Genomic DNA, 11,250 nt, shown 5'->3' on the forward strand with positions numbered 1-11,250 from the left:
GGGAGTTCTGAACGCTGTCTCCGTGTAAAACATTCTTCGCCGACTCCGTCCACACCTTTGGGAACCCCTGGACCCGCTGGGGCTGGCCCCCAGCAGGCCACTGCCTGGCTTTCAGGTGTGATTGAGGGGTAGATAGGAAGGCACCTTCCCAGGTCTCTCAGACCTCTCTGGGCATGCCTCTAAAGCTGCCTCTTTCCAGTCCCTTCTCCCATCAATCTGCGGGAACCACTTGGGCAAAGCTGTGTGAATGGCATGCCTTTATTATTTGGTCTCTCCTTTCTCACCTTTCCTGTTAAATAATAACCAGGTTATTATACAGGGGTGTCAACACCATACTCCCCAGCCCTTTCAGACTCCATCTCCTTCCCATTTTGTTCTGTGCCTCATGAGGCTATTTTACAGACTCTGCACCAATGGTTTCTTTGACCTCAGGCTTCTGACTGGGTTTGATCACTGTGAGGCACTGGACGAAACTAGAGAGTTGGAGGAGGACAAGGTCAGGGAAGTCATTTCCCCACCTCCTACCAGCTAAGTCAATTGAAAGAGGGGAGTGCTCTGCTATCTCCGTCTGTGGCTCTATCAGATGATCCTGTATATATAGCTACTCTGGGTTTTCTTAGCTGCAACAGCCCTATTCCTTTCAGGCTTAGGGTCAATAAAATCCCAAGTTTTGCTAGAGCAGAATACTGCATCAGCTGCTAATAGCTTTCCTAAGCCCTGTGTACACTTCCTAAATGATAATTTTGTTAAATTCACATTACCCATTTGAAGTGGATTCTTCACCAGGAAACAAACACTGAGATGGAGTTAGGGATACAAAGGCTTATAAGGAAATTATTCCTGTGAAAGATTAAAAGGAAGTAAAGCCCTTTGGGCAGAAAGAGTCTTCAAACATGATGAGAAAAGAAAGGAGGTGGGAGATACAGGATTGGTCATGAATAGCTTCAGATCAGAATACAGATCTGACAAAGTCTCAGCCCGTGCAATGGGGAGTTCTGAAGCAAATTTGGGTTATTAAAGGAGTCCCTCCATTGTACCAAAATGTCATGGCTTTAGTACATTCATCATCTTTAGTCATTGCCCCCTGACTGTCACCTTGGTTCAAAAGCTGATTTGATTCTGAAGGCTATAAGAGGAGACTATGGGCTGTAACTGTGCTGTTTGCTGCTAAATATAAGTTCTTTCTGGAAGGCAGAGGTTAACAATACAGCTACATAACTGCCACACGAGGGACATTTATGCCTTCCTACATCTTCACATATCATCTATATCAGACAACTCACAATATCATACCTCTTGCTCTCTTTTTTAGCCCTTGGCTTGTCTCATTAGCTACTAGTCCTTCCAGTTTAGGTGTCTTCTCAGATTTAACACATCCCAAAACAAAACTGTTGTTTTGTGTCTTATTCTCAAACATGGTACTAATTCAGGATTTAGAATTCTCGAAACTCCACCTTTCTATACCCTGTGCTCAAGCCAAAACTATAGGAGTCATTCTTTTAATTTTAATCTTTATTGTTGAAAGTATTCAACAGATGTCCCCATTTTCCCCCCATTGACCTCTTATACCCGCCCCCCACCTCTTGCCAAGCCTTCACTGCATATTGTCTGTATCCATGGGTTATGCATATATGTAAATAAGTTCTTCCGTTAATCTCTTCCTGCCCCCTCCGGCCCCCGCCTCTGACATTCAGCAATCTGTTTCATGCTTCTATATTTTTGGATCTATTTTGTTTATTAGATTCCACTTATGAGTGAGATCATGTGATACTTGTCTTTCTCTGACTGGCTTATTTTGCTTAGCATCCAGGAGTCATTCTTGGTCATTTCATCCTGTGTACCATATATCCTATTTATTATCAAATCCTGCCTCAAAAATGTATCTTGAGTTTGGCCTCTTAACCTTTATTATTACTACCATTTCCCCAGTTAAGTCACTGCCAGCTATCATCCAATACGGAAACAGCCTCCTCTTTGTCCTCCCACTTTCATTCTTGTCCTCTTATCCATTGATCAGAACAGACTTCTAAAATAGAAGTATGGCCCTAGCCAGCTTGGCTCAGTGGATAGAGCATCAGCCTGCGGACTAAAGGGTCCCAGGTTCAATTCTGGCCAAGGGCACATGCCTGGGTTGCAGGCTCGTTCCCCAGTAGGGGTTGTGCAGGAGGCATCCAATCAATGATTCTCTCTCATCATTGATGTTTCTATCTCTCGCTCCTTCTCCCTTCCTCTCTGAAATCAATAAAGAAATATATTTAAAAAAATAAACTAGAAGTATGGATCATGTATATCTGCTGCTCAGAATACTTCCATGGCTTCATAACATACTTGTGATAAATTCTCACATGTCCTTCATGATGTAGCTTTTATCTGTTTTTCCAGTTTGATCTTGTGGGACTTTCCCTCTTGCTCACCAGATTCTAGTCACATTTGCCTTCTTTGCAGATCTTCTATTTCTAGTTTCTTCTTTTTTCTTTTCTCTCTCACTTATAAGCTTCTGCTCAGAATGTTTTTCTTCTCAGTCTGGTTTACAGCTGTGACTCAACTTTCATCATTTAGTTTCAATAAAATGTTCTCGATGGTTTATGCTCTGAATCTCTTAATATATATCGGTGTTCCTATTATTCTCTCTCATAGGGTTCCATTGCCTTTTTGTCCCATGTAACTTATCAGAGTTCCCAATTATTTATTTGTGTAGGTGGTTTGCTTAGTGTAAGAGCTGCTTACACAAGATGTAGGAGCTCAAAGACCATATCTGTTTTACTTATAACTATATCCCTAGCATCTGGCAGAGTGCCTAGCATGCCATTGGGTTTTAAGTTAGACTTCTTTTCATGGATAAATGAACAAGCAATTATAAATCAAGTGATAGCATCAATATCTCATTTAAGTTTATCCTACTTTTCTTTCCGAAGTTCTATGATTGATATTTTGGCCCTCATCCTTTTTCACTCCTAAGATTTTTTCATTACTTAACTTTATATGTTGAGGTTCATTACCCTTGAGACTCAGTAAATATTTTCAGTCCTCAAACTACCTTAAATTAATAGGCACAGAGTCTTCAGTGTACCTTAATGTGTATTCGCTTTATCCAGTGATTTTCAGCTATAACAATGCTTACTTTTAATAATTTTTTAGAAATCTACACTTAACGTGACTAACAAACATGCTTTCAATCCATCAGATTTGTTTATTTAGACATCGCCTGTGGCTTCTTCATGAGGAGATTGATTTCCTTCCCTAATTATGGCGAATGTGCTTTAGTCAAGGTACAATCGGCCAAACAGCCTTCTCCAACTGCTCCAACATAAGTAGCACATCCAGTGATTAGATGAGAATGCCAGAATCAGGCTGCTTTCCAGCAGTGGATCCTTTCTGCTATTCATTTATGTGCCTAACGAAAGCCCCTTTGGGAGCAATGGGGGTCTGTGAATGCACTAAAGGGAATCCAAGCTGAACATTGCCATTCTCTTTCTAGACATTTACCAAGGGGCAGAGGCTATAGAAATACTATCATTGTTCCCATCTCTTTCTGAGTCATAAAGAATAGCTATACCTCTTGATTTAATATTACACATGCCACATTTCTCTATACACAGACTTCTGATATGCCAGTTCAACTAGTTTAAAAGATTTGTCTGGGAAAACCTTCTTCCCTACTCATTATCTCTCTCTCTCTCTCTCTCTCTCTCTCTCTCTCTCTCTCTCTCTCTCCTATACCTATATCTATCTATCTATCTATCTATCTATCTATCTATCTATCTATCTATCTATCATCTGCTACATGTTGCATCACATAATGAGAGTTGGAACTCCCAGAATTGTGAGAAGCTAAAGACTTTCACTAGGAGTAGGATGATAAAGACAGGTTGTATTCTAAGCTTGTTGGTCTTAAAAATAAGCCAAATTAAAATCCAAAGAGTCCTTCAGGGGTGCCTTTTACTATCTTAAAACATTTTGTTAAGCCCTAACTGGTTTGGCTCAGTGGATAGAGAATCAGCCTGCGGACTGAAAGGTCCCAGGTTCAATTCCGGTCAAGGGCATGTACCTGGGTTGTGGGCACATCCCCAGTAGGAGGTGTGCAGGAGGCAGCTGATAGATGTTTCTCTCTCATCGATGTTTTTAACTCTCTATCTCTCTCCCTTCGTCTCTGTAAAAAAATCAATAAAATATATATTAAAAAAAAATCTCAAAAAACTCCGAAAAACAAGGCCGTGGAGGGTTGGGGGGCGGGAGGTAGGGGGGTAAGAGATCAACCAAAGGACTTGTATGCATGCATATAAGCATAACCAATGGACATAAGACACTGGGGGATAGGGGAGGCTAGGGGACTGTCTAGGGCGGAGGGACAAAATGGACACATATGTAATACCCTTTGTAATAAAAAATTAAATAAAAAAAAGATGCAAACTGGATGATTAGATCAATTCAGAGAAGCTGTCCTTGATACTGAAAATGAAGACCTAAGTTGAAAAGATCATGCTAGAGAAAAGAAAACTAAGTAATTTTGTTAGATATTGAAAAATATTTTCATATATAAAAAGATAGTTCTGCCTGGCCAGTGTGTGTCAGTGGTTGAGCTTCGACCTATGAACTGAGAGGTCACAGTTCTATTTCCTGTAAGGGCACATGTCCAGGTTTGGGCTTAATTCCCAGTAAGGGGGTGGGAGGTGAAGGAGGCAGCTGATTCTCTCTCATCATTGATGGTTCTATCTCTCCCACTCCCTCTCTGAAATCAATAAAAATATATTTAAAATATAAAAATATAGCTCTGATGCTCATGTGTAATTTGTTCTTTTCACAAATTGGTTAACTTACCTCTTAATTATGGCATTCCTTGGGAATGATGTTTGTTTATATGGAGTTAGTAATATTCAACAACAAAGAAAATGCCTTACAAACCATGTGAAATAAAGCCTTTGTGTTTGCAGCTATGCAAGTTTCTATCCCCAAGTACATCTTCTTTTGTTTACGTCCATTTAGTTTAAGAAAAGGGGTGTGGCCTCTAAGGAAAGTAAAACCCATAAGGACTTCTGTCCCTGTCCCCCTTTTTTATATACCATGTTCTCGTTCTCAATTTCAGAGGCTCCTTCTAACTCTCCTACCCAAGTTTTTGTTTATGAAAAAAGCCTGTAAGTGAATTTATTCTACAAATAGTTATTGACCAACTACTATATACCAACTACTTTTCTAAGCACTTAGGAAATAGCAATGAAGAATACAGACAAGAATCTGCCCTCTTCAGACTTATATCTTGGCACACACAAGAGGATGGTGACACAGAATATATTAAATACATTTAGATGATTATCGAGGGAAAAACCAATACATATTTTTAGTTGCTTTGTCCTTTTTGTGGATCAGGACTCAAAATCATTCATGCTGCCCATAATTCCTGAATGAGGAGACAAATGTTAAATGCTATAAATAAGTTAAATATTTAATGATAAGGTGTCATAGTCAAACAAGTAAAAGCCTAATGGAAAGATGGTATAATTAAGTGTTCAATTTTAAATTGACTGACCAGGTGAGACTGCTGAGAAACAGCATTCCGGTAAAAATATGAATTATTTATATAATTAGTTATTTTAAATTTGAGTTTCTTATACTTAATTAACTGAAAAAAATCTAATAAATTCTAGAGTCGGTGGAAAGCTATAATTAACTAATTAGTCATTTAATTAACTTATTGTTGGTGTTTTTTCAGACTTAGTTTATTATGACTGCTCCTGGACTTCAAGGACTAGGCCTTATAAAGGAACGGAGGGAGTTGAGGGGGGCAGTTAGGAAGCTATCACAACAATATAAGTGAGAAAGAAAGCAAGAAAGTAAACGAAGACATTGACATTTTTCCAAAGTGATCAACCACCTGGCCTTTTTTATAGTACTTTTCATTGTTCCTTACTACCTTCATGGTAAAGCCCATACCTTTTTATGTTACATTAATCTCCCTTCAAAAACTGGCCTCTTGCTGGATTCTCTAATAGGTGCATCTGTGTCCAATAAAACTTTATTTACAAAATTGGTTGTTGGCCAAAGTTCTGCAGTCAGCGGTGTGCCTTCCCCTGGTCTACTTTATGGAATGTGACCATTCTTAGTAAATGGTGTTCTTTCTAAAAGTTACCTCAGTAGTACAATAAACTGCTCATTTTGCTGCCAACATGTCCACATTCCAGGTAGGAAGTTGGCAGAAAAGGAAATGCTTAAAAGGGCACTCACCAGCTGTTACCTCAAATAGAACCTCACCCAATATCTGCTTACATCTTAGTAGCCACTTTTCCATGCAATGAACCCGAGGAATGTAGTTGTATGAATGGATATATTTTCATTCAATAAAATTAGGGTTCTGTTACCAAGGAAGCAAGAAAGACTGAATTTTGGATGGGCTTGTAGAAGTTCCTGTAATAACTACCAGATTCCCATCAGTGTCCTCATTTGTCAGAATGGGAGAATTAGTGCCTCACAGAGTCATTTCGTGAAGATTCAGTGATCTAAGCTGCAAATTCTGTTAGGATTGTGCTGCATACACTGTAAAATCTTAATAAAGCTGACATTGTTGACGTTAGCATTATTTTTTATCTTTTATGTATTTTGATATTTGTTGTATTCCTAATGCCTAGAATGTTTTCAGGCATACCGAGGAGCTGACTAAACAGTTTGAATGAAGAAATGAAGAGTCATTATCATTAGTTGTTTGTGTTGTCGGAAGCAGAGACTGTTTTTGGGGCCATTTAATCACATATTAAAATAATACTGCTTGCTTCCAGAAGTGACAAGATAGCGGGCGAGTTAGTCTCAGACAGGGACAAGTATCCGATTATTGCTGTAATTATGTAGGCCCAACTATTTTCACTCTGTCCTTGAGTCATCCACTCAACATTGAAAGCCCCATGAGGCAAAGTCTAATGTGCCAAGTGTGACTGAATCATCTCTCTCTCTCTCTGGATGGAGAGAACAGGACACCTTATTTTATAGTCCCACAAACTGCATGTAACTAGACAGAAGCAAATAATTAGGATGAAATCAATGTGCAGGATGAAATCAGCAGGGAGAAACTAGGCAGAAGACACAAAGAAATGCCCATCACGCGTTTCCATTCCTGTGAGCTTGCGCGGCTTCCCGGAGTCATGCTTGTGATGCAAGAGCATCCCCTGGGAGGAAAAAGAGATCTAGCACTTTGACTTCTGTGAGCACAGCTGTATCTCCATTTCTTTCCAATTAAATAGAAAACCATCACCTTGTAAAACTGAGTGCAGAAACCCTGAACAGATGAGACCTACGAGACCAGTTTCCTAAGGCAAAGATGACAGGATATGACAGTGCGGTTCTGGGGTTGACAATGGAAAACAGTAAAGAGATATAGAAAAAGGTTAGGGACTACGGCCAAATAAAGATGCCATGGCTTTAAGGAATGCCATCTGTATAAACTTGCTTCTAATCATAAAATTGCATCAACTACTAAGTAATTGTTTTTAAAGACTTCATCCTATATAATAAAAGGGTAATGTGCAAATTGACCCTAATGGCAGAACAACCAGTCACTATGACATGTACTGACCACCAGGGGGCAGATGCTCAACACAGGAGCTGCCCCTTCGTGGTCAGTGTGCTCCCACAGGGGGAGTTCTGCTCAGTCACAAGCTGGGCTGATGGCTGTGAGCACAGCAGTGGTGGTGGGAGCCCCTCCTGCCTCCTCAGCAGTGCTAAGGATGTCTGATGCAGCTTAGTCGGACATCCCCTGAGGGCTCCCAGGCTGCTAGGGGGATGTCTGACTGCCAGCTTAGGCCCGATTCCCCAGGGAGCGGGCCTAAGCCATCAGGTGGAGATCCCCCGAGGAGTCCCGGACTGCAAGAGGGCGCAGGCCAGGCTGAGTGACCTCCGCCTTCCCATGCACAAATTTTCATGCACTGGGCCTCTAGTTTTCTATAACAACCATACTGCCATACTGCGCAGTTGATTATTATCTCTGATAAAATGTTGAAACCTCATTGTTTTTTCACTTTGTTTTTATTGATGTAGCACTGCATATAGCTCTGTGACAATCTAGGGATTTATTTTTAAGCATGATTCCCAATAGTATCATCTACTGTCACTATCAAGTCTATGAGACATTTGGAATTTGCTTTAATTTGGTAAATTTCATTGGGATTAAAATATTTATAAAATTAAAATTATTGTTTTTTAGTGTTTTTTATTGATTTTAAAGAGAGAGGAAGGGAGAGGGAGAGAAAAACATCTATCAGCTACCTCCTTCTCTCCTACCACTGGGGCATGTGCATTGTCCAGGAATTGAACCAGTGGCTTTGTGGTGCGTGGACTATGCTCAACCAACTGAGCAACCAACTGGCCAGGACAAAATTCTTCTCTTTACTTTACTGCTAGAAAAAAACTAATTTACATGATTCACCTAAAGTGATTTGCATGATTGTGAATATTTGTGCTGCTACTGAGCGCCATTCCAAACCATTGTTGGAAGTTTTGTACACCAGTAAAGTGTATGTGCAGGGAACTATAGGGCTATGTAGTCTCTTTTAAGAACTTAGGTCTGGAATTGTTTTACACTGTTTGTTTAGATATTAAAAATTGATAAATTCAGATCGATAAAAATGACATCCTTGTCAACTCTTCAAATGTAGAGTTTATAAAGTTAAGCCAAAAAACCTATTCTGAATCTAGACTTAATTTTGTTTACATCTTGTAGTCTTAATCATATTTATTTCTATGAAGTTGCATTGGGAAATGTAAGTAAATGCCATTAAAGAGTGACTGAACCTGGCTGCAGTGGCTCAGTGGTTGAGCATCGATCTATGAACCAGGAGGTCACAGTTCCATTACTGGTCAGGGCCTATGCCCAGATTTTGGGCTTCATCTCAGTAGGGGGTGTGCAGGAAGCAACTGATCAATGATTCTCTCTCATCATTGATGTTTCCATCTCTCGCTCCTTCACTCTTCTTCTCTGAAATCAATAAAAATATATTTTAAAAAAAGTTTACCAGCGTGTTTTCTCTGAGGAAAGAATTTGAGGAAGAACCATCATCTGGAAGAGCTAAGCCTTAAATTGTGTCAGAGTCCTGGGGATGCACAGAGGCCAATGTTTTAGGCTTGAGGAGAAGTGACAGTGCTGTTATTTCACTGACCTTAGGTTCTTGTGGTACCTAGAATCTCCCATTCTTCCTTTGGTTTTATTTTCCAGGAGGTCACAGTTCCATTACTGGTCAGGGCCTATGCCCAGATTTTGGGCTTCATCTCAGTAGGGGGTGTGCAGGAAGCAACTGATCAATGATTCTCTCTCATCATTGATGTTTCCATCTCTCGCTCCTCTCCTCTCTGAAATAAAGAAAAATATATTTTTAAAAAAGAATGAGTAAGCAATTAAAGATGGAATAGAATGCAAAATAGATAACTTTAAAATACATTATTTAGGAACTAAAAATCCTTAACATTCTATAGCTTGTCAATGTTTTCCTTTGTGCAGTCTTGCTAATCTCTTGATCTTTCTGTTTCTCTTTTTGCAGTGTTTTAATGCATTATTGAAACGACGAACACACCTACAGTGGTTTCCTGTTGACATATCCAATATTTTGAAAGCTTGCGGTATTTTATCATGAAACATGCCTGGTCGAAAATTTGAAGCATAGGATTCTGCCAAACACCCGAATAAAGAATTTCTCACCTCACCACCACCATGACCAACCAGGAGAAGTGGGCCCACCTGAGCCCCTCAGAATTTTCTCAACTTCAGAAATATGCTGAGTGTAAGTATTCACATTGGCAATATCATGTTATTTGGCATTTGTGCTAAAGAAGATATGATCGATTTATAGGAATAGATTACAGATTATAATCAGCATCAGGATAGACATAGGTATGTGTTCTGTGTTTGCAAGTAGGTCAACTGGAGGCTACCTTTTAAGCATGAGACAAAGGAAAAGGTAAGCTTGAATCAAACACCAGCTCTGGAAGAAAAGAGCAAGGATGCTAGATACAAAGCTAAACTTAGAAACACTCCATCTGTAATAGAAGTAAAGCAAAGGATGAGACAGCCTGCGAGAGTGGAGACTGGCAAGGCTGGAACCAAGAAGAATGACAACAGGAAGAGCAGAAAGACAGTAATAATAAAGTAAAAGGGGGGGAAATGGTGCATACTTGAGTCAATAGGACCTGAGTCAGAGATCAGGAGGAAGGGGAAATGCAGGATTTCCACCCCCACCCCTCTTATTTTTCAGCCTAATATTTCAAAAAGTACTGGAAATTTGGAGTCAGAGATACTTTGTGGAGTTGGCTTTAGAGGTTGTAAAAAAGAAGAGCTGTCAGGACCTTAGGATAACTTGTTTAGTGTGTGTAATTATAGAAGAGATAGGCCATGGTAATTTGCTTCATAATGGGGTATTGCTAAATATTACGTTTATTCATACATACACAAAGATTTTGTTTACAAGAAGTTTGTTTTTACCATAGAGTTTTAGGAATATGTCTCACGAAATGAGTGTCAGCTATATATATGCATAGCAACTGGGTAAAGGTATTGAAGGGAAAAAAAAGAAGCAAATAATACATAGGAGGCACTAAAAGGTTTGGAAGATGATGAGTAGAGAAAAAATAATCCATAGAGAATATAATAAAAATGGTGAGAGTGAAGGAAATAACAAGGTACCAAGAGAACAAAATGCAAGAAATGGAAAGGGAAAAAGAATCCATAGAACATAATAGTGAGGAAGGCAAAAACTGATGCAGCTGGTGGGGCAAAAGCAGAGATAAGGTATGGCATGTAGGAGATAAGTTTCAGGACCAACTTGAATATTATGAAGGAGAGGCAGAGAAAATGTTTAAATACAGAAGAGGGATTTAGAATCTATACTAATAAAAGGATAATATGCTAATTAGACCAGACATCTTCTGGATGTCCTTCCTGACAAAGCCACAGTGACAGGGGCCGAGGCAGAGGTGGTTAGGAGCGATCAGGCAGGGAGTCAGGCGAGCGGCTAGGAGCCAGCAGTACCAGATTGGAGAGGGTGTAGGCCAGGCTGAAGGAACTCCCCCAACCCCCGTGTGCACGAATTGTGTGCACCAGGCCTCTAGGAATAAATAAATGTGATGATAACAGTGAATAATAACATGTATAAGGTACATATTATAAGTCAGGAACATTGATAAACACTTCATGCATCTTTTCTGAAAAGTCCAACCTCACAGGTTTTCTAGAGCTTTCCTAACTTGAGGGTTGTAGTATTCTGGGTGAGGGTGAAAGAG

The 11,250-nt window shown here is 39.7% G+C and overlaps 1 protein-coding gene across 4 annotated transcripts in view; it reads left to right on the forward strand.

Annotated features, from left to right (window-relative positions):
- Positions 1-11,250, forward strand: part of DGKB (diacylglycerol kinase beta) — a 533,513-nt gene that overhangs the window by 48,220 nt on the left and 474,043 nt on the right. For all 4 annotated transcript variants that reach the window (XM_015558205.1, XM_015558206.1, XM_006779053.2 and 1 more), the window contains exon 2: positions 9,516-9,755. In XM_015558205.1, the coding sequence (XP_015413691.1) occupies positions 9,686-9,755 (70 nt within the window). In that variant the 5' untranslated portion in view covers positions 9,516-9,685. The remainder of the gene's footprint in view (positions 1-9,515; positions 9,756-11,250) is intronic.

The sequence above is a fragment of the Myotis davidii genome, unplaced genomic scaffold (genome assembly GCF_000327345.1).
Source record: "Myotis davidii unplaced genomic scaffold, ASM32734v1 scaffold168, whole genome shotgun sequence".
Taxonomy (NCBI): Eukaryota; Metazoa; Chordata; class Mammalia; order Chiroptera; family Vespertilionidae; genus Myotis; species Myotis davidii.